This window comes from Balaenoptera physalus (assembly GCF_965194825.1).
Source record: "Balaenoptera physalus genome assembly, chromosome: 11".
Classification (NCBI taxonomy): Eukaryota; Metazoa; Chordata; class Mammalia; order Artiodactyla; family Balaenopteridae; genus Balaenoptera; species Balaenoptera physalus.
Window position 1 is genome coordinate 66,589,167 of NC_138896.1, and position 26,417 is coordinate 66,615,583.

The window sequence follows — 26,417 nt, forward strand, 5'->3', positions numbered from 1 at the left end:
ACCAACCATGAGGCAAGTCACATGGCCAAGCCCAACGTCAGTGGGGTGAAGTAGTCACTCCTCCCAGAGTTAGGGGGTTAAGGGAGTGAATATTTGCAGCACAATAATCTCTTCTACTATGAGTACAAAAATTGAGGCACAGCATTTTGCAAAATAAATCATGGTGCTGATATTCGAATGATTTTCTTATTCCAAGAGAAAAAGGAGGAAACCAGTATTGAGGACCCATAGTTATCAAACATTCTGCTGAGAGTTTTCTCATGTGTTACCTCAATGACCCTTTTAACAACACCATGAGGAATATATTTTAACCCCATTTTACAGATGAGGTGATAAGCCACAGAGCTGGTGTGTGGAATATCAAAGAGTAGAGCCTAGTGTTTCCTGGCAGCCTTCAAATGCTGTGAATATTGGGTCACATTTTTTTTTTTTTGTCATGGCAAATCAAGCACCTATTTCTTAGGGGAAAATACTGTCTTTACTCTGTTCCTATTTACCCCAGAAGCAAGAAGAGCTGTAAACTTTCTATGAGTGTAGCTGCCCATCACTCTTAACACTCAAATTGTTGACCCAAACCAGTTCTCTTGAATACTCGGAGTGTTGATGCAGATTGGCTGCTCAGTACAAGCTTTTTGGGCTTCTGGGTTAGGGAGGCTGAATGCTCGGGTAACTGGAGTGTGGCTGGACCCTCTTGGCTGTCTTCCATGTCTTGCTGTCCTATGGGAATACGGTCTGGGGGTTGGGTGGGTAGAGAAGTCAGGAATTCTTGGTCCAGAAATGTTGCCTGAAGAGGATCTCATCTCAGAGGGTCTCCTAGTGTTGTTCTCCCAGCCAGCCCCATCTGAAATGCCCCACCAACCTAAGTGTTAGCTTGTTTGTTATGAATGTTTAGCAAACGTTATTGTGCCAGGCACATTAATGGTAGTGTAGACAAAGGTGAACTGAGGACGGGGATGACTGGATTTATCCCATGATCTGTGTTTTTGCAGGGGATTCTGATGCCCACTCAAGCTTGAGTATTACTGCATTAGCCTATCAGGCAGAGGAGGCTCTTGGCTTCTTCTCCTTCTCCTTCCCCTTCTTCCCTTCTTCTTCTCCTTCTTCTCCTTCTTCTTCTTCTTCTCCTTCTCCTTCTTCTTCTCCTTCTCCTTCTTCTTCTTCTTCTTCTCCTTCTCCTCCTCCCTCCCCCTCCCCTCCCCCTCCTCCCCCTTCCCCTCCCCCTCCTCCCCCTTCCTCTTTCTCTTCTCCTCCTCCTTCCTCTTCCTCTCCTTCTCCTCCTTCCTCTTCCTCTCCTTCTCCTTCTTCTTCCTCCTCCTCCTCTTCCTCCCCCTCCTCCCCTTCTTCCCCTTCTTTCCCTTCTTCTTCTCCCCCTTCTTCCTCTTCTTCTTCTTTTTTTAAACTATAGTTGATTTGCAATATTGTGTTACTTTCAGGTGTACAGCTTCAGATGCTTTTCCATTATAGGTTATTACAAGATATTGAATATAGTTCCCTGTGTTATACAGTAAGTCCTTGTTCTTTATCAATTTTATATATAGTGGTGTGTATCTGTTAATCCCAAACTCCTAATTTATCCCTACCCCCTTTCCCTTTCGGGAACCATAAGTTTGTTTTCTATGTCTGTGAGTCTGTTTCTGTTTTGTAAGTAAGTTAATTTGTATCATTTTAGATTCCATATATAAGTAATATCATATGACATTTGTCTTTCTGTCTGACTTCACTTAGTATGATAATCTCTAGGTCCATCCATGTTGCTGCTCTTGGCTTCTATTCATATTTTATTCCCTCATTCATTTCAGCTTAGTGGTGGGTTCCTAGTCCCGTCTGGGGATGGCAGGGCCAGTGTCTGGGCAGGCCAGACTCAGAGGACCAACAACTGCCTCTGAGCCTGTGCAAGACTCTGGGAGAGTCACTGCCTTGCTTCTCACTCAGCTACGCAGTCCCTGCAGAGGTGGGCAGGGGCTTTTCCACTGATGTCCAGGCTTCCCTCCAGGGTCTCACCCAGGGTTCTCAAACTTGGCCCCACTGACATTCTGAGTTGGATAACTCTTTGCTGTGGGGGGCTGTCCTGCTCACTGTAGGGTGTTTAGCGGCATCCCTGGCCGCTATCCACTATGCGCATGCCCTGCCCCCACCAAGTTGCGACAATGTCCCCTGAGGCACAAAATCACACTGCCCCTCCTCCCTGCTTTGAGAACTGCTAGTGTTACCTGAGTGACCACTCAGTGGAGGTGGCCCTGGGAAATTGTGTTCTCAGGAGAACAAGCAATGGAGAGGTGAGTGGTGTAACTGGAAGGAACATGGGGTGTGGGGTCACCGTGGCTTTGAATATTGGCCCCTCCAATGACTGCCCCTTCTTCACTCCCATTCTTCTCTAACCAAAAACACACACACACACACACACACACAGACATTATTTCCGTAAATGACTTTTACTTCTTTATCATTTCTCTTGACAGTAATTCTTGGCAATGTGCATATAACATGAAGGCAAGCATACTTTCAGAAGTCATCAAAGATATGGTCCTATTGGCCTCATTTTCTTAAACCATTAAAATATTTTCATTTATAAAAATTAATCTAAATATAAATATTGACACTGAAGATCAAAGTCACTTGATGACAAAATAATTCATCTGGAACTATAACATATGCTTATGGATTTTAATAGTAAATTAAATCTTTGCACTTATTTGGCACAAGGAAACCTTTATAAAAATTCAAATGCCATAGAGCAGGCTTCTTCTTCATTTTGTTTTTTTGCAAGGCTTACACAGTACACATTTTTGTCAAAGAAAACTGAGTATTTTAACACTGTAACACAACAATAGTTGCTTTTCATGCCTCTTAAAGAAAACGCTCTATTTGGAACTCAAATCTTTTTTGTTGTGTTTTTAAATTTTGTATTTGTTTGCTTTTAATCACACCAACAGAACAAAAAGCCAAAGATTTACTTTATTTCAAAGGAGTCATTTCTTTAGGATAACACATACACAGCATCAGCAAGGAGTATTACCAGAAGATAGGTAGACCCCCATCAGGAATGGATCATAACACACATTTCAGCAGCAAGTCAGGTCTGGAAATGTGCACGGCAGCAAAAGATTGTAGAAGTGGAAAACAACACAGAATGAGGCTTTGTCAGGCATTCGAGTTGTAATTAGCTTAAAGGTCTGACTTTGGAAAATTAATCACTCTGGCCCTCAGTCTCCAAATCTGAAAAGTGGGGATACCTACTGAATAGGGTTGCTATAAGGATTAAAATGAGAATAATATTGCCTCCTTCAGAGCAGTCACTTAATATACGTCAGTCATGCTATTCCCTTGCCTCCCATGTTTTGCCTTCTTCCTCAGATTCAGAATTTATCAGGAGAAAATTTTAAAAAAGTTGCTAATGCTCAATTAATTGAGTGAAATTCCAGTTCCATTTGCTTTTATAAATACACTCTAAATAGTCATGCATGTGCGGCCACACACGCAGAGGTAGTGTCAGCTCTTGCGTCTGTTGAATTCAATTTGTCCTTGCTTTATTCAGACATGCAAGTTTTCTCAAGTCTTAACCATTTTTATCTTTAAGGACATTTTACTACTTCTGCTGAATATTTATTGGGAAATAAATTTTGGAGGACAGCGTTTCCTTGTGTGGTTGTATCCTGCAATAATCCAGTTACCTAAACCTCATTTAGATGCAGTCAGTGCTAAACCACATCTTATTGATTCTAGACAGTGTGCTAAAGTAAAGCCAATGGTGGGCTTTTGCAAGCCCCTCCCCCCTTCAGAGCGAGGAAACTCTCAGCGAGTCCAAGGAAGAACCCTGAATTCTCCATGAGACATTGTTTCAGATAGACCTGGGCCGGCATGGGCGAGTCAGAGCTTTCGGTCCTGTGGCTTGTGACTGCAAAGCAGTGGGAGGAACTGGTGGTGTGGTGGGCTAGGAGCCAGCAGCAAGGAGGTGGCTGGAGGGACACCTTGAGAGTTGAGGGCTCCCCAGGTTAGACAGCCCCTAGTGCTCACTACAGGGGTTTTCACTTTTCTCCTTAGCATTTGTAGGACAAAGATGCTTGTGAGAGGTTAATAAGAACTGATGAGTTAAACGTTAATACCCTTCCCTCCACTATCCCCCGACCCCAACAATATATTTTGGGAAAAATTATTGACATGTAATACTAGTTGAATCAAAGGGATTAAAAAAGGAAAAAAAAAAAAAAAGGTCTTAAAGACAACACACAGTAGCAAAGCGAACAGGGAAAAGATGCATCTTTTTAACTGGAGCTCTACTGTTGGAAGCCAGCGTCTTGGTTTTCTGTCTTGGATTCTCCTGGGAGCCTAAGGCAGAGAGTAGGCAAGACCTTGATGCTGAAGTCTGGGTCTGCTTTCTGGCTGAGGTATCAGGACAGCCCTGTGCAGGGGTGCACTGTGGCCTCCCCACGCCCTCTCCTCAGGTGGAAATCCGTACAGTATTCGATGGCTGTTGGGTCAAGGCACTGTCGTGTACGGCCGGAGGCAGTGGGTCACTGGCAGTGGAGTTCCATGGTGCTAATACCTCACAGCAGACTCCAGGGTGGGCTCCTGAGGGGAGAAAATGAGCAGATGCAATCAGCCACTTGGTGAAAGTGAGGAGAGGCCATTAACAACAATGTCTACTGCTTTTTTTATGTTGTAAAAGGTATTCATGCCTATTGACCAGTGAAATATTTCACAATATTCAAAAAGTGATGCATTTCTTACATGTACCTCTTAATCCATCTGATATTCATTTTGGTGTATGGAATAAGGCAAATTGATTCCCTTCCCACTGCATCCCGTTGGCTAATTTCCCAAGCAGAGTTTTTTAAAAAAATCATCTATACCTCCTCTACTGGTTCCTAATGCTTAAAAAAATCGTATAACACATTTTCATATGTGCCTGTATCTATTTCTGAGCTTTCTATTCTATTTCATTAATCATCAGTTTCTTTACAGCTTTTAATTGGTTTTAAAATCTGGCAGGAAAATCACTTTAATTTTGCAAAATGCTCTTGTCTATTCTTTCTGATTTATTCTTACATGAACTTTAGTTCCAAGAAAATCCCACTGAGAATTTTATGAGAATTGCATTAAACTATAAATTAATTTGGAAAGAAATGAACTGCTGGTCGGATTTATTAATCAGTATCTCAATATTAAAGGTATTGGTGGATTCCTGTAAAATTTACCTGGTAATTTATTATTTAATGTACTGCTGCATTTAGTTTGCTAATTTTTATTTAGCATGCCTCATCTCTCTGAAGAAGTACTATTGGTGTGTGGTTTGTATGCGTCTGTTTGTGCCTGTGTGTGTAAGATATGTACATACTTACCAGCCCTGTCAGCCCTTTAGTTGTTGCAGTTTTAACAGCTTTACAACTTGAATCTTTTAGTTTTGAGATTTTTTAATCCTCTGGAATATTTCATATTGCATGAGAATTAGCTCATAAAAATTTATCAGCAAAACCTTTGGGCCAGAGAATCTTTTTTGAAGTTTTAATAAATTTTAAAATTTTATTTAAGTCAGTTTTTACTGATATTCTGATTTGATCCTGATTTTACTAGAACTAAGACTTTAAAATTTATTAGCATAGATTTACATCACATTGTATATTTAAATAAAAAATTTACATCTCTATTAGAATCTCTTATTTTTTTATTTCTTGGGTTTTTTTCCTTGAATTGGCTAACAAAAATTTCTCTATTTTTCCAAAGATAAGCTCTTGGATTTATGATCATTTCTATAGCTTTTTGGTTTTAATTGGTTTATGCATTTATCTTTGATGTCTGAAATACAAAGTCTAGTTCACTTGTTTTGCTTCTTCCTTCTTTAATAATGAAGAAAAGATTTAATACTGTGAATTTGACTCAGTGTGGTTCTGTATGTATCCCATTTGTTTTGATATATGTAATGTCTTCATTTTGTAAATGCTCTGTGGATTAGCTTTTTTCTTTAATCCAATAGTTACTTGGAAATATGTATGAGATGTGCACGTTGTGTGTGTGTATGTGTATACTTGTGTATGTGGGTGCACATGCTTTAAAACTTCTGAGTAGGGTTTCTGACTATTTTAACTTTTGTTCTAATTTTCTAGATTTGCTCTATCCAATATGGTAGACACTAGCCACAAGTGGCTGTTTACATTTAGATTAATTTTTTAAAAATTTATTTATATTTTATTTTTGGCTGCATTGGGTCTTTGTTGCTGCACTCAGGCTTTCTCTAGTTGTGGCGAGCAGGGGCTACTCTTTGTTGCAATGCACAGGCTTCTTATTGCAGTGGCTTCTCTTATTGCGGAGTGCGGGCTCTAGGCGCGTGGGCTTCAGTAGTTGTGGTACGTGGCTCAGTAGTTGTGGCTCACGGGCTTAGTTGCTCCACGGCATGTGGAATCTTCCCAGACCAGGGCTCGAACCCGTGTCCCCTGCATTTGCAGGCAGATTCTTAACCACTGCGCTACCAGGGAAGCCCTAGATTAATTAAAATTAAATAAAATTTAAAAATCAGTTCCTCCAAGGCAGTAGCCACATTTCAAGGGCTCAGTAGCCACTTCTGGCTGGTGGCTACCATATTGGGCACTGCAGATATAGAACATTTCCATTATTTCATAAGGTGGATTCTTTACCAGTGGACCACCAGGGAAGTCCCTCTTAATTAAAGCTTAATAATTACACTATTCAAATTATCTAATTTGTATTTATTTCTGGTGTACTGGGCTTCCAAGGGCTGATAAGGGAATTTTAAAGTCATCAACCATGGCACATTAGATTGTGTTGCTCTATTGTTTTGCCAATTCAAGAAAGTCTCATGATTTACTTACTTTATCAGTATCTAAAACACCCTCCCTCCCTGTTTCTACTGTGTGCTTCTTGCCTTGAATTCTACTTTGTTTGAAAGTAATATTCCTGCCTTTTCTTTTTTGTTTGCATTTATTTAGCATAGAATGTTGTCTATTCTTTCATTTTTAACCTCTCAGTGTTATTTAAAGTTAATTTATTTAAGAAATAATTTATTGAGGTGAAATTTACAAAACATAAAATTAACCATTTAAAAATGAACAATTCAGTGGCATTTAGTACGTTCACAATGTTGCGCAACCACTGCCTCTATCAAGTTTCAAAACATACCATCACTCTGAAGTAAAGCCTCTTACCCATTAAGCATTTCTTCCTATTCTCCCTCCCCAGAGTCCCTGGCAACCATTGATCTATGTTCTACATCTATGGAAGGTAATTTATTTATTATTTTATTTTATTTTTTAAGAGAGGGGAATCTGGAGCTTTATCCTTTAAAATTTTTTTATTTTTAAAATTTTTGTTGACGTATAGTTGATTTACAATGTTGTGTTAATTTCAGGTGTACAGCAAAGCGATTCAGATACACACACACACACACACACACACACATATATATATTCGTTTTCAGATTCTTTTCCCTTATAGGTTGTTAACAAAATATTGAGTATAGTTCCCTGAGCTATACAGTAGGTCTTTGTTGGTTATCTATTTTATATATATTAGTTAATCCCAAACTCCTAATTTATCCCTCTTCCCCACCCTCCACTTTCCCTTAAGGTAATTTATTTTTAACTATCTTATTTATAACAGACTCCTTCCCTGGCCCTAGTGGTCTGCCCTTTTAGTGTGATAATGCTTCTTTTTAGCTCTTTGAAGTAACAGCCAGGAGCCAGGTAACTGGACTTTGAAAGGTCAGGGGTAACGGCTGGCCAATGAAGCAAAGGCAGTGGGCAGCACTGTTGCCATATGGTACCTAAGAGATGCAGTAACTTGTAATTCAAAAGGGCATGCCCCCCATTATGCCATTATCTGGTGCTTCTGTGCTCATGACACAGGGACAGTGAGGGGGAGGAATGGGAAGGGAGTGACAGGTGATGCATAAAAGGCAATAGAATAGGTTTCGCCTTTCGTTGCTTCAATCTTGTCACCCAGCCATTGTCTACCCCCTCTGCATAACTGGTATCACTGAGGCAGTTTAGCTGGGTCTTCACTTCCCATATAAGCAGCATCAAGCGTTTGCAAAATTCTGAAGCATATGTTGGTGTTAGGGTAGTAATCCCTTAGCCTTCTTATATGATCTCCAGGTTTATGCAAATTATCCACTGTCGCTTCCTTTGCCGCATTTGTGGGCAGCTGCTGACTTTTTTTCTGGAACACAGGTAATTAATGGCTTAGAAGAAATTTAAGGAAGAGTGAATAAGAATCAAAAACAGAATAAAAACTCTTATACCTCAATCGGACCTTATATTTCTGTCTACATATTTTTATTTCTCTTATATTAAATCTGGTTCATACAAGGGGCTGGAGATATAATTGACAGGATGTATCCACATACCCAAGAGGTTAGCAATATAAGGACCCCCTCCACCCAACCAACAGACCATGAGACCATGCAGGAAGGATGCTTCCTGGGGCTCTGACTGGGGACCTACAGAAAGAAGGGCTACAGAATGGAGGTGCCATCAACAGTGACAGTAATTGGCATTAAGACAGAGATGACTTACTATCAAATCCTTGGTAGTGCTTTTCCTTTCTTTAGTCCTGTTTGTCGAGGAGTCTTGGAGAATGAAGTTGCGGTTAAATGTTTTAATGGTGGTCGCTGAAGATGCCTCAATTTTTTCAGCTAAAAGGAAACACGTAGGAATAAGTATTATCCAGAAGCTGGACTGATGGTTAAGGAAGAAAGACCAGGTGTCCAGATTACCCAGATTTTTGTTCTAGACTGGCATCTCATTCTGGTCCATAGGTCTGACTGTGGAAACTTTTTGTTCTGTTTATTTACTTATTTATTTATTGGTGGACCAAATAAATCAAGGCATCATTGGTGGCTTTCTAGGAAAATGTAGCTTGGAGATAATCCAATACAGTCTACAAACTCTTATTTGCAATTCTGAAATATAAAAGGCTCTAAAAACAGCAAATCTTTACAACTTTGGAGTCAAAATTGCCTGATGGCAAAACCTGACATAAACTGATAAGTGGCCATTTCAAGTCCTTGTCCCTCTCATGGATCATGAACATTGTCACGCTTTGCTGCAAGGATATTAATGTGTTTATCAGACGCTACTCCAGATGCCACGGGAGGGGGCTGTCATGAAATACACAGTACATGTACCATATTACCTTTCTAAAGGGTTTCAAGTAAGGGATCATGGATCTGTAATGTATTTTAACTGTTTAGGGCTCTGGGGAATATAAAGTAGGCACTGAGTAAACATTTCTTGAACAATGAATGGTGGAACCAGGACTCAAACATATATCTTCTGACTTTCTACTCTTCTAATTTGCAGGTCTAAATTTCTAGTTTGGCATCATCATTCTGTGGCTTCTGAATCTAGGGAAATTGTTGAAAATGTCCAGTAGATAAGGGTGATAGACTGGCATTGCTGGAATCTCTCTAGGTTGGGCTCTTTGTTAGATGCTTTTGGTGTCCTTCCCGCATCTCCCTGACAGTCACCATTCCAGCCCACACTGACAGCATCCTACTACAGGCATCACCACTCTCTCTTGGCCCATGAATGATGGGGTGGGTCAGAAGTACCGGGGAGTTAATGCCCCTACCAGAAATAACCTTCAAGCAAAGATGAGAGTCGAAATATCTCATCTTCCTATTCTTTGAGCAGGAAACTCTGAGGTGCGGTTGATACTGTCTCCTGGAAGTCTCCAGCAGGGGTTAGCCTCATTTGCCCAAAGCATCAAACTACTAATTAAAGTACATTATATTGGCTTAATTTCCTTCCCTGAATCTTTTCTCTCTTCCCTTGTCAGTGTTTCTTGGAATTACCTCCCAAATCACATCTTTGTCCCAGGGTCTGCCTCTTGAAAGAATTCAAGTCAAGATAGACTCTCCACAAGGGCAATTCTGGGTGAGAACACCCCATTAGATCTGGTCCTCAAACTCAGATCTCTGAGTTACTCTGAGTGAGTGAGTCAGGCTTAATGCTTTGGTGTCTCTGTGGTTTGATTTAAGCATACCTTTCACTGGTGGAGCAGGGAGTTTCCTCCTCTGCTGCCTTGACGTGTCTATGGTTTGTACCTACAAACAGAACACAGGAATCAGTACACCTTTGCAAAGCCAGAGATGTTTTATCTTCTACATTTTCCAGGTCGTGCAATATTCCAGCAGAGGGAGTGAGGGACAAACGCACCTGGTTCCTTTGCTTCTGATCTCGTTTTCTTGTGAGGCGCCCACAGGGTGCTATGTTTAATCCTGCAATGGTCAGGGCTGAAATCCGGCTCTCAATATCAGAAATCTTAATGCAACAGAAAGGCAGAATCAGTAGGGAGAAAGCCCAGGAGGGGGAGAATCTTTGTTAAAAGTATTATGACTCTATAAAGAACAAATCTGCTTTGATATATGCTCATTCATTCATTCACTCATTCAACTTCCACCAAGCACTTCTCTATTTAGTACTGTAGTGAGAAAATAAACCACAGGCCTTTCTTTGTAAATTTAATTTTCCAGTTGTTAGCTCTAGAGCATGTCACCCCTGTCAGAGGACCCCTAGGGAAAAACGGAAGCCCAGGGCACAATGGGCACGATGGCCCGGGGCCATCTGGCTCAGCATAGTACCGGGTAGGGGTGGGGGTGAGGGAAGGCTTCCCAGGGAGACAACACGATGTGAGCTTTGAAAAGCAAGTATGATTTATAGGTCCTGCTTCCTTCTTCCGTGACTCCCTGAATCCAAAACCACAGCACAAGGTCTTAGGAGGGAAGCCCTGCAGCCCCTGGTTCAAGTCCATTTCCTCTATTAAGAGGCCAAGTGGCCTTGAGAAACTCCCTCCTCTCTCTGTGCATCAGTTTCCTTTACCATAACATCAGTAGGTCAGAAGGAGCTCAGATTTTTTTCCAACAATGTCTTAAGGTAGATATAGAGAACAAGAGCCCACTCAGCACCCAGAAAGAACCCCGGTCCATCCATGTCCCCAGGGGTGAAGAAAACACGGTCCCTCCTCTTAGGAAAGGGCATTATTATGTGCCGTTGCCATGCTGAGTGCTTTAAATACATGAACTCTTCATGCTTTGTTCATAATCCTGTGACATGGGTACCATTCTCTTGGTTTTACAGATGAGGAAACTGTGGCTTACAGGGATGAGTGACACACCCAACATTTCACAGCAGAGTTCAGCATTAATGCCACTGCTCATGATCTCGCCACGTTGCCCCCTTCTCAGAGGCCTTGCCAAGGCCTGGCATGGGGGACACTGGAGGAGGCAGGAGGAGGCTGGCAGAGTCGAGGGAGGAGGCTGGGATCACAGCCATCCTGCTGAGATGGCACAGCCTGAGTGTTGCTGGGGCATCAGACAGGAAACCTGAAAGTGGGCCCTGCTGCCAATGTGTGTGCCCTCTGCCCCGACGTCTCCATTGCCTCCCCTGTCCCTAAGCTATTTTGTGCTGCACAAGACGAATTCTAATTCTGCTGCCATTTACTGAGGGCTTCTTTGGACAAAGCCCATTGGGATAGCTGCTAGAGGAAGTGCAGAGAGAAGGTCTGAAAGGTCAGCAAATATGGGAGATGCTTCCCCTATCCCGGAGGAGCGGCAATCTTACTCAGATAAGGAGGAGGAGGCAGGTAAAGGCCAAGACTGTGGCAGCTGGTGAAAGAATCCAAGCTGCCCAGCAGCCAGCCCCCAGAAGGGGCCACTGTGCAGCCCCTATCCCTTCCTAGTCCCCAGATACCTTCCTATTCTCATTCCTCAAATTTCACACTGAGAACGGCGTTCCTTTGGTTTATAGACCAATAAATTGCATAAACTTTTATCAGTCATTTGCAACTGATGTGGGTTAGATGCCACATTCTTTCCTGGAAGCAGTTTTGATGGAGGGCTTTGCTCAGAGGGCCCTGGGAGACAGGTCAGTGGGAGAGCAAGTTGCTGACCTCCTGATTTGCTGACTGCCAGGCTGTAGAATAAGAAGGGTTAATTTTTCCAGTTTTAGTCCACAGGGCAAAGGATGCAGAAAGAGGAAGGGAGACTGCCGAGGGCTGATTTTGCCTACATTTTGTTTATCTATCTCTCTATCTCTCTATCTATCCATCCATCCATCTATCACATTGTATCTAACTGTGTTCCATTAATTACTAAGAATGCATATCCAGTGACCCTTACACTTGCTAGAAGGGGATGATCAATTCTGCTCTGGGTTTCCTGGGAGCCAAAGCAAAAAGATCATTTTACGACTCTATGTCCACAAGATAAAGACCAAGTACTCAGAAGAATAGCTTTTCTTGATATTAAGAGTTAAGAGAGACCTTCCCCAGGAATGCCCACAGAGATGACCCTGCAGGACGCAGTGGACAGCATCCTTAGCACGCTGCCCATGCATCATCCTGCAGTTGGCTTCAGCACCAGGCAATCCTGTCAGATTAGGTCAGATTCTAGGGTTGCTTTCACCTTGGAGTCCCAAAGGTTAACTCTAAGGTGAAAGCAACCCTAGAATCTGACCTAATCTAAGAACACAATTCAGCACATCTACCCTCCAGTGGGACCCTCCTACCATCCTGCAGGATACCCTCTGTGACATCTTCTGTGAGACTCTGCTTTGGACAAGAACAGATAACAGGGAATGAATCTTCCTTCTCTGGCAGCAACTGTAGGACAAGGAGAGTCTCCACACTAATAAAGGTTCCCACATTGAAAAGAGCCGTAAAGATGATGGCAAGGTTGACAACCTCCCATGCAAAGTAAGGACTCTTATGCAAGTGGATATATACCTGAGGGCAGGGCAAGCACATTTTTCAGGAAACCACACAGCACAGACTGGTGAAGAAAGTGGGCTCTGAGGCCAGAAAGACTTAGGTTAAAATCCTGGCTTCATCACTTTTTAGCTATTTGACTTCAGTTTAACCGTTCTGAGTCTCCTTTTCTCCAGATATAAAAAGGGAAAAATAACAATAGCCACCTCATGGGGATGCTGAAAGGATTAAATACAATAATGAGTTCAAGGGTTAAGCCCAACTCCTGGCCCCCAGTAAGACTCATTGAACATTAGGTATTATTAATGACATTATTATAATATTTAACAACGAATGATAAATTAATAGGCACATTCAAACACATGGAAAATGGACATTTTGGACTCCAGGATTTTCTGCCATAAAACATGGCTCCAATAATTTAAGCCTAGAAAAATTTGGAAGCATGAATAACTAATTATCCAAAAAAACCCTCCCAAACACCCATAAACAATATTACTTCCTGCTAAACCATTCAAGAAGTATTTGCTGCAAAATATACCCCCAGAAAACAAGCGATTTGATTCTACTTTATATAACATTAACTATAAATTGATTAAATGTTGAGCGGCATTTGTGGGAAATGATTTTTGAGGAGAGTTGCTCTTCAGCCATTCTTGCTGGTAATAAACAGTCAACAGGGCCGTCTGTGATGAGACCATTCCTGGGCCATTCCTAGCACAGAACTGGTTCCCTCCCATTCTCAAGAGTGCTGAATGATATGAGCAGCTGTTGTGATTTTTGATTCTTTAAGATAAAAATATTTACTTAAAAAATAATTATCGGACTTCCCTGGTGGTGCAGTGGTTAAGAATCTGCCTGCCAATGCAGGGGACCCAGGTTCAAGCCCTGGTCCAGGAAGATCCCACATGCCGCGGAGCAACTAAGCCCGTGTGCCACAACTACTGAGCTGGTGCTCTAGAGCCCGCGAGCCACAACTACTGAGCCTGCGCACCACAACTACTGAAGCCCACGCACCTAGAGCCTGTGCTCTGTGACAAGAGAAGCCACCTCAATGAGAAGCCCGCGCACAGCAACGAAGGCCCAACACAGCCAAAAATAAATAAATAAATTTATAAAAAAAAATTATCACCCAAAACTGTCATCTTCTCTATCCAGAGATGGTTTCAGTTGATCCCCATTCTCCAGAGGATGCAGTTTTAAGATGCAGGGTCTACAGAAATATCAGTGAACCAGAGGTCTACACTGAGCTTATGCTGCAAAGACCAGCATTTCTCGTGGGTCTCTGAGTTTGTATATGTCCATGGACCCCAGTTTGAAAATCAGTTACTTAGTCCACAGTCCATTTTGATCCAGAGTCAGAAGCCAAGAGAATATCCATGAAAACTGCAAACAAGCATCTTCAGAAAGTTATAATTTAGTAATTAGTTCTAAAACAGCCATATCTAAATCATGCAAAATATTGGTCTAAGAAATCTACACTTCGTTTTTCATTTATTTATTCATCTCATTTTTATTGAGGCCCAAACCTCTGTGAGGTGTTATGCTAGGCATAATAACTGGAGTTATTGTGTGAAGCTAGATAGCTAGAGTCCTGTCCTCAAGGAGCTTTTAGTCTGTCGTGGGGAAACCTGGCATTAAATAGGTAATCAACAGTGTGATGGGACTTCCCTGGTGGCGCAGTGGATAAAACTCCGCGCTCCCAATGCAGGGGTCTGGGGTTCGATCCCTGTCGGGGAACTAGATCCCACATGCATGCTGCAACTGAGAGTTCACGTGCCATAACTAAGGAGCCCACCTGCGGCAAGTAAGACCTGGCACAACCAACCAAATAAATAAATAAATAAATAAATAAATATTTTTAAAAAAACCAGTGTGATAAAGATTAGGGAAGGGTGGTCTTGGGATGGAATGGGAGCCTCTATAGCAAGGGTCAGAGAATTTGTCAAAGAGGAAAATGGCATAGGTTTTAAAGAGATATATTATCAAGGTCATAATCTGGGGAGAGGAAGGCTACACTTTAAAAAAGGAGGCTTTGGTGGAATCCACCTGGAAGGACCATGTCCACGAAAAGTCTGCTGGAGATGGCAGGAACTGATAGATACAAAGGCTTTGAAATGATTCTTGTGGAAGATGGGGTGCCCTCTCCTTTTGCCTGGCAGTCCTCCATCTGGGCAGAGAGGAGAGTTCTTACCTGGATCTCAGCATGGTGGACCCGGGCTGCTGCCGTGGCTACTTGGTCCTCCAGATCTGCCAGTTCAGTCTCATCAGTGCCACTGTGGATGCAGCGGGCAGCATCCTCTAGCTCACTCAGCTGGCCTTCAAGTCCATACACGGTACCTGCCGCCAGGTACACCTATAGAGGAGGCATGGCCTTTGAGCTCAGGTCTGTGGACCCAGGACTGGTGGGTTCCCTTCAGGGGATGCCATAATTCAGGGGAGTGAGAGAGAACTAGACTCAACATTGGGAGAAAGAGACAGGGAGTCCCCCATTTATAAACATTCTTCACACTTAAGTGGTAGCATAAGGTCTTGCCACCCCCTCACTGTCAACCACACCTCCTCTTCCCCCAACCTTTCCTGCAAAAAAAAGTAGTTTGTAAGTTTTAAAAATACGATAAAATAGTACAAGAATACATGACATCAGCTACATAAATTGTGAATTTGTGCAGGGACTATAACAACCACAATATCAAGATAGAGGAAACAAAGAGAAAAACTCATGATGTAGTTTTTCCAATAAAAATTTTGGTTGGAATTAGTAATTTGGAAAAATTCAGAAAACATGAAAGAGGTGAAATTAATTTAAAACAATTACAAATTTTGCGTGAATTATCTCTGATTAAGTACCGTGAAGTTGCTTGAATCAGGTTAAGGGAATGAAAATGAACCTGAAGTATGTAGTAGGAAAATACCTTATTTTTTAGAAAATAGTGTGATGTTGAGAAGCATATAAAATCTATGATCAATTAAGACAGTTTTTTGAGAGCTCCTGAAGATTAAAGAGAAAGTAAGATAAAGGAAGTAATTTGAGGGAAAATTAAAGGAAAAATTACTTTGGCTTATGAGTTTATAAGGTGATTCTCGTAAAAGTGGGCAAACAGAAAGTAAAATCGTTGGAATAATTCAGGCTGAGGACAGGGTGAGTGAAACAAATGCTCCTTCAGCCTAATTAATAACATGATGAAACAGTGGACAACACAAGGAACCAAATGTATCTAGAGAAGGCAATTACTTAAACAGGTTCATGAGGTTTAATCAATGTATATAAAGCTCTAAACATGTAATCACAGCCATTTAGAGTTGACTTGAATGATATGCACGGTCACTCCTTTAACAGTTCCTTTAACTTGAGTTAAAAATATAACAGAGTTGGGCAAACCAAGAGCAGTGCACACAGATCATGCATGGTCATTTGCACTGAGCAATGCTGAGTGTTGGTGAAGAGGGCAAAGAATCCTGAGATGCTCCAACTCGGTCAATTCCTTGGCATGATTCATGCATCTGCGTGAAAACTGGCAATTTTACAAAACATTTCAGAGTGGAGCAAAGGCAGGTGCAGGTTTGATGAGAGCAAATTTGACTGTGCGTCACCAGGCACAATTAGCTGTGGGAGCTTCCAGCAGTGACTGACATAGCGGACATGAAGTTGGGTGATTCATCGGTCATACAGGGGTCATGAGTCAAATGTCTGCTGGCAACTGCCTTATTTCACTTTGCCCTTAGTTTTATATTTCTTTGTCATATGCAAGTATTAGAGAACTTCTGTTTCTAAAAGATTTTCACAGTTTAATATAGCCATTTATTCCTTATCTTCAAAACAAGAAACACTTTATTGTTTATCACATGAAGGAAATGATGAATATTTCAAAGCTATTTAGGTGGAGAAATCATTAAAAATTTGTCTCTCAAAAATTGTGAGGTTGAAAAACTTATCTTCAGAGGGGAAGAAAAATTGAAGAGAGAGAGAGAGAGGAAAATAGAATAAGAGGAGAAGATGAGGAGGAGGAGGTAGGAAAGGAAAGAGAGGAGGGGGAGGAGGAGGAAGAGGAGAGGATAGGAGAGAGAAGGAAGAGATCAGAGAGATGGCCACCACAGTTTGAGTTTGGATATTACACTTTTGGTACCCACACCAAAAAAAGGGGAATTCATTTTGATAAGATAATTAAAAACATTAACTTATAGCTTTGCACAATGAAACTAAATTTGGAATTTAAATGAAATGAATAACTTAAGTGTGGCAATGGTTAAACATGACCTGACATATCTTTGGTCTCAGGACCTTGATATTTCCAGAAACACGCAAAACTCAACGTCGTCATACCCTACGGTTGTATCAACTTAATAGCACCTTGTTGTTTTGTCACCGGCATGGTCATCCACTAACGTTACTTACTTTCTCTGCCAAGACAAAGCAATATGAAATCGCTCCAAGTTCTCAGCAAGGCCAGAATGTTCATCTTTTACTTTGTGTTCCCTAAAAGGCTGCTCTCCTGGCACTAGGGGGATAGGGAGGTTTGGCACTGACACCTGCACAACAAGAACTTACAAGCAAGGTCATGGCACCTAAAGGATTAGAGGATGATGACAATGGTGATGATGGTGATGATGATCATGACAGGTATTTACTGAGCCAGAGGGCTGGTGCCAGATTTCATGCCTTTATCCACCTTGCCCTATGATGCTGTGATACTTAATCTCGATTGGAATGTTTCGACGATTTATATTTCAAACGTTGGCATAAAGGTACTAGAGTTACTGTGGTTATAGATGGCCATAATATTGGCTCTGTGGCTGGGCTGAAATAACAAAAATTAACATGCCATATAATGAAATTATTATTCTAGTCTTAAAAATAACCCATTTGATAAACATTAACCTGGAGTTGCTTGCTTAATTAAGGTCCACTTTTGGTGAGAAGTATGGTTACCATGTCTGAGTAATCTATGTCCTCTCCAAACTCTAGTCACTGATGCCTGTGACCCCATTGACTGGCTCCTGGTTCAACAAGCCTTTCTCTAAGTGGTTCAAGGGATGAGAATAGGTGTTTCAAAGGAAGGACTTTATGGTCAAAGCCCCTAGAATAAAGAACATTAAACAGATTTCTTTATTGCAGGACTTCTCAGGGTCTTTAATGTGCTAAGATGTATCTCAATTTTCCTAGAAAGAGTATATGGATTTCTCAAGCATATTTGATCTTAGAGCATCTTGTTGGACTTGGCGTCCATGACATATACTTTAGGGGACTAAGGTTAGACAGTAACAGATAGTATTTCTTTTCTTGTTCTCTGAGAGCAGAGAGCCATGACCACTTCTAGAAGTTCTACCTCTTCTGTGCTATGGGGGTTGTACAAGGGCTTTGAGAAGGAAGATCAACCTCCTCTGCCTGATCTTGGATTCTGGGCCAGAGCTGGGTCCCCCCTTGGCCGTCCCACTGTGCCTGCTGCCACTGGTTGTATACTACAACGTATTTGGGGTTGCCGGAGTTATAAGGCAGAAGTAAAAGGGAAGTTGAGACTATTCCTCCATTGGCTCTGTGGCTGGGACTTATGCGGTACCCCAGGTGGTCTCTGTCATTTAGGAAAGATAAGAATGAGGAAGGTCCTTAGATGGGGGTGGGAGGATAAGGGAGCCGACTCACCCCTCTCACTCACAACCCTGCATAAATCCACAAGGTGGCCCTGGTGGACCCCTACCATTCACACCACAGGTCTGAAAATGGTCATACTTGTTGTTCTCTGTTGATCCCTAGATCCATTTTCTATTCTGCTCTGCTCTCCGTGACGCTAACCTATACAAACTTTACCACCAAGGCTTCCTTGCTGGTTGGGATGGGTTTGGCCAATGGGAAGCACCAGCAGGAGATCAAAGGCAGGAGGAGAAAGAAGTAAGAGCCTTTTTTCCCCTGCTTTTTCCCTTCCTGGATTCCACGGCGACAGCTCCCACTAGGGGGCGCTCTTCCAGGCTCCAGTTCTCCCTGGGCTATACTGCCTGAGGGTGGTGACCACTTCCTCCTACTGCTACTCTCTGGGCACTACAGCACCCCTTATCCTTGCCCACACCTGAGTCAATACTCTCTTCCTGAAACTTTCCTCTCCCAGACAGACCCCTACAGGTACAGTAGAACCCTGTGCTTCAGAGCTCCCCAGGCATTCAGTCCGAGAAACTGAGTCCCCACTGTGTGTGCAGGGGAGGCTGGCATTGGTCAGAGGTTTCTCCCACCTTTAGGGGAGACAGCCAGGCAGCAGGTGAGAAGTGTCAAAGCTAAGAGACTAAGGAAATTCCAAAATCCCCATGCTCTACCCTAAGTAAGTGGATTAACAAGGCAGTTTATGAAAACAGGAGATTAGACATATGAATGTGATATTTTTTGTTTTATCTTACGTAGCTCTGAAATCTTCATAAGACTTCTTAAAGATGAATATTCTCTTGCAAATGAGGATGTTCTCTTTTATCTCAGCGGCTTGGTCTGCAGAAGCCAGTGTTCAGAGGGCAGACTAAGTGTTGCCATTTCTATTTCTGCCATTCCCCGGTCTCCTCAGCACAAAGGAGAAAGGCAGCGAAGGAGTGAGGAGCAGGAGCGCTCTTTAGAACATAGACAAAAGCCCTGGTTTAATTAAATCAGCTGCACCCAGAGGCCAGTTTAAGAATCAGCCCTGCCCTTCTCCTGCTGCTCAACTGAATTCCATCCTGGAAACAGCAGAGCAAGCAACCTGCCCATGGCTCTGTGATCTGGTGAACTAAAGAGATTAAAAAAAAAAGTCATCCCTTCTGTGACTCAAAGACCCACAGAATTCAAAGGAACAAAGATGGAATCTCTTCGGAGGTGAAATTTGAAAAGCTGGTTGGGGTAGGGAAGGAGGTGGAAGTAGGCAGTTAACTCTGTGAGAACAGGAGAGGCATCTTAGAGGGGCTGGACAGGGAGCAGGAAGTTGTAATCCCCAGCTTCCCACTGCTGGTGTTTCTGACGTCTTGAATCAGTGGCTAAGTAGATGTGTTTCGAACTCAAAGTGTTAATGAACCCACAAAAAGAAACATGATGTACAATAAAAGGATCTTACAAAATGAAAACTCTGCCAAGGCCATTGTATTTTTCAGTAAACTCCTTAGAGGGGAAAAAAAGGCATGTTGTCTTTGCTTTCAGTGTGCTGACCTTTGTCATTTAAATCTAGATTATTTCACGCATTGTAAGTTTTTTTGATACCATACTTTGTAAAAAGAAAAAAATGCCTCCCTTTCCTGGTGAACCATATCTTTATTTTAATCTTTTCAATTCTGTGTGTGCAGGATTAGGGCCATTTTAGGACTATCAGCACCTGAAAGAATTGTATTATAGGCATTTTTAAAGAACAGAGACCTGCACATTAGAAGTAAAACATTTCTTTTAAAAAAGGATTTTATTCATCTGATGTAATCATATATCAGATAAACATTCCTTGCACACCTCCTCTGTGTCAGGCTCAGGGCCAAGGGCTAGGGCTATAGACAGGAAAGGCAGCAGGTCCTGTTCTATAGGAATTTATATATCCGGTTTCCAACTTGGGCATGACCGTGCCCTACTCTTCCCCCGTGCTCCCGCTAATATTTGGCAATGTCTGGAGACATTTTTGATTGTCAAATCTAGGAGGGTGCAGCTTCTAGCGTCTAGTGGGTAGAGACCAGGGACGCTGCTAAATATCCTATAACGTACAGGACAGGCCCCGCAACAAAGAATTATCTAACCCAAAATGTCAGTGGTGCTGATCTAATAGGGGATATATACGTGAACAGAAAGGGCAACAAAGTGAGGCAGACATATGCCTAGGTTTTATGGGAATCCAAAGGGAGAGAGTCCTCCACTTTCAAAGTGAAACTAATATTGGCATTTTTTTTTTTTTTTTTTTTTTTTTTACCTTGAGTCATTTTGATTTGTTGTTGTTTCAACTTCTGGCAAAAAATCTTTCTGATAACATTTCCTGGTTTCTGAGAACACCATTCATTAGAGCATCTCCAAATTAGGGTTGATTCTGCTGGGTCTGGAAAGATGGAATCACCTGACTGGATTTGACATCGGGACTATGCCAACTGGTGATGGTAACGATGGCCTGAGTGGCTAATGTCCAGATTTCTCTGTGTCACCCCTGGTTTGCATTGTTGGAAAATTCTCATCAGACCTTTACTGAAGTCTTAAAAATGATGGTAGGTGTTTATATGTAAGAATCTATTACATTCTTTCTTTCCTCACCAGTTGGAAGGACAGAAAAATCCATTACGAGCAGACATATCTGTGAAGCAGGGCAGACCAGTTCTGTAGTAACCTAAGTTCTGTTGGCAACCACTCTTATTCTCTGTAGTGGCACTGGCAGTGCTCCACCTGGATCCCCACAGATCCCTTATATAGTTTCTGCATACTCCCCTCCCCGCTCCCAAGCTGCAGTGTGCTTTTGTTTCCAACAGCTCAGATCTATGCAAAAACGGCTTTTGAGCTACTGTAGACACTTTGCCTGCATGCAGAGAGACTGAGGTGCCCACTGGCTGTAGGAAGGGCCAGTTCCTTTGCCTTAGATCAGGACAACTCTGAGATGCAACTTACACCCCGGAGTTGCCTGCAGGATCGGGCTGAAGCTACTTTTTGTCTAAGATCATAGCTTTGCTTGGCTTCTTCCCTCTCCCCACTCCCTTACCAGTCTCCCCTGGGAGCATTTCCCTTATGAATCACTTGCACAGAAATCTTCATCTTGGGGTCTGCTTCTGGGGAACCCAGTCTAAGACCCTTCTGAGAATATATTTGCTATGGTGGTAGTATATTTGTGTCCTTGCCCTTTTTGTCAAGAGTTACAACATCATCAGCTTCTCCTTTGGACATGTGTGCCCTAGACAGAGCATATCCACGCTGTCTTACATTTTCTTCCAGGGAAGTCAGCTGCTCATCCAGTCTCACTTGGTCTGTTCCAAGAGGAAACGTCCCTGTCTCTCTGTCAGGAGGGACAGGCGGGAACTCCCAGGGCCCTGTAGACTCTGCTATCAACTCCTCTGTGGCGTTGATGACTTTCAGGACTTCTGTGGAGATGTTGCAGAGAGAAACAGCAGAATACTTCTGTTTGGTCCAATAACAGAAGGGAATAGAAGACAAGAACAACATTAACAATGACATGGAAATTCTACATTATCATGGTGCTCATCATGAGATCGATTCTGTTTCATAACACACACAAACATCAATGTGCCAAAGGAATGAGACACTAAAAAAATCTACCCAGTCTGAGGGGACTGAGAGGAGGCCTGATGTAACCTGGCTTAGCTTCTGTGACTCACAATGAATTATTTCAGATTCTTAGGGAGAGAGGAAGGAGAGCTCAAGTGGAAGCTACTGGGTCCTCTGCCCACTGCTGATAGATTCATATTCATTGCCTCGTTTTCTGGATGATATTCTCTTTCCTCAACAGAGCTTCAGTCACAGACTCTGTCAAACTACATTCACGATGTGGTCCAGTGGGTAGCTTTATGGATGAAGAGTTAGGAGACCTGGGCTCTAGATCTGGCTGTAACTTCATCTAGATATGGGACCTTGGCCAGGCTACTTCCCATTTCTGGAACTCAGTTTTGTCATCTGTACATTGAGAGGATTGGAAAGAGTTTCTCTGCAGTCTCTGGTAGCTACTGTGTTGTTAGCTCACCCACATCTATTCTCAAGCCCATTCTTCCTTATCTTCCCCCACTATTAAGGCTGAACAGAAAATACACTGCATTTCCCAGCCTCTCTTTGCAGCCAGGGGCAGTCATGTGACATCGGTCTGATCAGTGAGCCTGAAGGGAAAGTCTATTGAGGGGTTTCTAGCAAAGCTTTTGTTTTCCTAATCAGGTGAATAGATGCAGCTGATGCTCTCCTGCCCCCACTTCTCTCTGCCTTGATCATAGGTCTGTGGTTAGAAAGCCAACAAGAGTGAGGATGATACCAAAATGCTGGGTCAGGTGGATCAGAAAGACTGAAAGAGCCTGAGCCCACATAGCACTGGATCAGCTGAACTGCCTCTGAACACCTTGATACATGTGTGCAAAATAAGTCCCTACCTGTTGGAGCCCCTATTGGCTGGATTTTCTGTTATTTGTGGTTGAATATATTTCTAACTGATACAAGTCACTTCTAGTTTTTATATTCATGGCTCAAAATTAGTCAGTCCAAATCTGGGCCAAGGTCTTTAATGGAGCAGAGGTACTTCAGCCACAAAGAATTATCTGCATCTTTGAGTTCATCTGAACATATAGCACCAAGAAGTAAGCAGGAGATCAATGTTGCTTGGCACTAATGGTGTCCATCTACAATCAATTTTACTTAGCCCATCACCGGGTTTGTAAACTGGAAGTCAAATATTGCCCATGGGCATATTTTTAACCAGTAAAGTGTTTCAAGAAAACCTGGAATTTTAATGCCTTTGGTACCTCCCAAGGTATCTATCTGATTCATATATTCTGGCCAAAATATATTAATGATAGCTCTGACTTGGTTTGCAAAGTTTGTTTCCCCAAGTAAATTCTACTGCAGGTTTTATCTCACTAGAGGAAGTTTTCAGTGGCCCTGCATCTTCACTATGGAATCAGAGTGTCTAAGTGACAAGTCTGTGGCTGAGTCCACAGTCTAGAAGCTGGCTCTGGGCTCTGGTACATGGTCTCATCCTGGCACCGGTCAATCATCCTAGGGTTAGGGCACATGTGCTCAGAGGGCTCCTATGCAGCCTGTCTGTTTCACAATAGCTGCTTGACTCACCCAAGAGTTATGCTTCTTTTGGTTCAAGGGAGTTTGCTACATACCAAAAAAATGGGTCTGGATTATCAGGAAAATAAGATGGAGAAAGGTGATGCAGACCCACCAGAATAAGGGAAGTGTCCAAGGGAGAGCCAAGCCAACTCTTTACCTTAGGAAAAACTTGCAGAGGCTGTCCGCCATTGTCTAGAATCCTGTAACTCGATGTGGCAGGTTTTGGAGATGAATTGGACTCAAAATGTTTTTGGCAAGAAATAGCTGCCACTGTTTGCTTAAGTCCATTTTAGAAAAGGCAATGTTGTATGTATGAAAGCAGGTTTGGTACCCTTCTCTTAGTAAACAAAGCTTGTATTTAGAAAGTCTGCCCTTTGTTTGATAGAAGAGGTGCCTTTGTACATCTTTTGAAAAGGAAGACGTATGACTAAGGGATTCAGGAAAAACGGTTAGACCACAGCACGATGGAAGGGCAAATGTTAACATTTACACACATCTCCAATTGGTCCAGGGTCATTAAGGGGCCAATGTTATTAATGGGAAGGACTTCAGAGGTGTTTAAACAGAAAGCATTATCTGCATCTTGACTCCAACTGAACATATAATATCAAAGCGATAAGCTGGACATCAATGTTGCTTGGCAGTCATTGTTCCTTTCCGTCCAGAAATAGCCTTGTTTATTCAATCATAGGAGTTGCCAGCTGGAAGCCAAATATTGCCTAGAGGCATGCTTTTTTGACAAGAATGCCTTCTGTGAGATAAGCACTTCCCAGTTCTCTGCAGTCCCCACCATTCATTCTATTGAATACATATCTTATTGGGGGCCTGTGGTTCGCAGGCTCTGCTCCAGGTGCTGGGATAAGCAGTGAACAGTGGATGAAGTCCCTGCCCTCACAGTGTGCCTTTAGCTCTACCCCAGCCACTTGACACGGTGACGTACTTTCCTGACCCCTGAAGGTATTTGCACTTGTCATTAAGTGTGAGTGAGCAGTCCCCAGCAGTTGGTCTGTGGAGAGCACCACAGCTTCACTTGGAAGGTCTGTGGTCCCCTTCAGAAGGGAACCAGCTTCCAGCTGGGGAAGTGACTGAAAAAAATTATATGGAAACTGGACAAGATCTCTCTGGTTGGTTGGTGTCCCAGTTCTGCCCTCCATTGTGAAACACAAACCGGAACCCACAAACACCTGCAGGGAATTAATCCCACCTCTAGGGAATCAGGTGGTTCTTGCGTGTTCTACAGGAGTGTTGCAGGCTTGCTTGGATGTGAGCGCGGGAGTGGACACGGCACCTGCTGGAAGTGAAGATAACTGGGATTTGATTAGCTGTGTGACAGGAGCAGGGCACCCAACCTCCTTGTTCCTTAGCTTACTCACTAGGCCAGTAAGCGATTAGAAGGTTTGTCACAGGGTTAACACCAACTTGTTACGTAAATGTCCTGTTCCCTGCCCAGTCTAGATTTAAAAGTAGAAAGTACCTTCTACAATTGTGTGAAATAAAGCTATATTTAGCACCGGACAGGGTTTTGTTCAGATAGAAAGCTGGTGAGGATTCAGAGGTGCTGGCAGGGAGCCCTGTGTGTGGGAGAAATGAAAATCTACAGGAGCCTTCCTGCTTTATTGCTTATAGCTCCAGAGACCTGAGCTGAATGGCACAAACAAAGCACGATTCCAGAGCCAGAAAGAGCTCTCTATGATGGCAGCCGACGTTACTCCAGATGTTAATTATAAGATGGATCAAATGTGACAGGTCCATGGTATCAAATAAGGGAGACCTGAAAGTGTGAAGAAAATCAGCTGACAGAATAGGGGCTGTTGCAGAACAGGAAGGTTGGCCACAAAGACACTCGTGGCCAAGGGCCCCACGGATGATGGAATGAAAATGGCCAGTGGACTCATGCAGTAACCAAATTCAACCTTCTAGTGATCAAAGAAACACAAATTAAACAACAAATTTATTAAGTGCCGGGTACATGCATGACTCCCTTTCAAAATGCCCAGCGTAGCCAGTGTGGCTTCTCCAGGGTGGAGGAGGAGCTTTCAGCTGTTGATACGCCCCGGGGATGTATTTGCTCTGACACACTGACACTCCTCGACCTCCCGACCACGCATGGTCACCACTGAGAGCCTGAGTGTCCACCTCTAGGGCCCGGTCTGTGTCACATCCCCTTGTGGAACATCAAATCCATTTTGTCAACTTTACAATCACCGGGCTGGAACCAAGAGTCCACGCTCAGGGTACAGAAGGTGATGAGAAACCTCCAGTGTTTCCTCCATCGCTCAGCAGTGAGGCAGAGAAACAAGCGTCAACCTCAACAAAGACTCAGCTTCCTGCCAGACTGTAACGAACAACAGGACCAATGCAGACCTTTAAGGAGGTGATGTACCCCTCCGAGGTGGGGGCCTGCCACAGTGGCCACGTCAATGGACCTGAGAAAGAAGACCAGGTCAGGACCCACGTCAAAATCCCACCTGTATCTTTTCTCTTCTTTCTAGGGACTGCAGGGCAGAGCAGACTCCTTTACTTTTTGTCTCACTACCCACAAACTTGAGCCCGAGCAATCTCTCCATCCTGTAGCCATGCCCTTTCTCTTCCTATAAACACATGTTGCTAGAAACAAATTCTTCCTCCATTTACTCTTCCTTATAAACTGTTTTGCAAAGACATGCAGCATGCAAAGTGTTGCCAGGGGGAGATTCTGAGTCTCTAGAATTCGAAAGAAGAAAATATTTCCATCCTAAACACTAGATATACCTGCTTATTTGCAATCCTCGCAAATTCTCCCGATAATTTTCCAGTGTCATCATTCATTTCAAAGCTTTGTGTTGGACAAAGAAATGCAAACTCATTTCAAGCTGGAATAAGCGGGACTGCTGCTTACCAGAATGGCTCAAGCTTGTGAACATGTGAGCAGCAGGGGCTCATTAGCTGCCTGGCTTAATAGGAAGAGAACACAGTGGAATAACAG

General features: G+C 42.8%; 1 protein-coding gene and 1 long non-coding RNA gene across 10 annotated transcripts in view; one reads left to right on the forward strand and one right to left on the reverse strand.

The window, feature by feature from the left end:
• LOC309637797 overlaps positions 1-26,417 on the forward strand; it is a 555,044-nt gene that overhangs the window by 117,347 nt on the left and 411,280 nt on the right. The gene's annotated exons all lie outside the window — the stretch shown is intronic.
• MYRIP (myosin VIIA and Rab interacting protein) overlaps positions 2,412-26,417 on the reverse strand; it is a 221,873-nt gene continuing 197,867 nt past the window's right edge. For all 3 annotated transcript variants that reach the window (XM_082412795.1, XM_082412793.1, XM_082412794.1), the window contains 6 exons: positions 21,599-21,793; positions 14,912-15,073; positions 10,170-10,274; positions 9,997-10,057; positions 8,526-8,644; positions 2,412-4,569 (listed from right to left, as the gene is read on the reverse strand). In XM_082412795.1, coding sequence (XP_082268921.1) covers positions 4,537-4,569; positions 8,526-8,644; positions 9,997-10,057; positions 10,170-10,274; positions 14,912-15,073; positions 21,599-21,793 — 675 coding nt within the window. In that variant the 3' untranslated portion in view covers positions 2,412-4,536. The remainder of the gene's footprint in view (positions 4,570-8,525; positions 8,645-9,996; positions 10,058-10,169; positions 10,275-14,911; positions 15,074-21,598; positions 21,794-26,417) is intronic.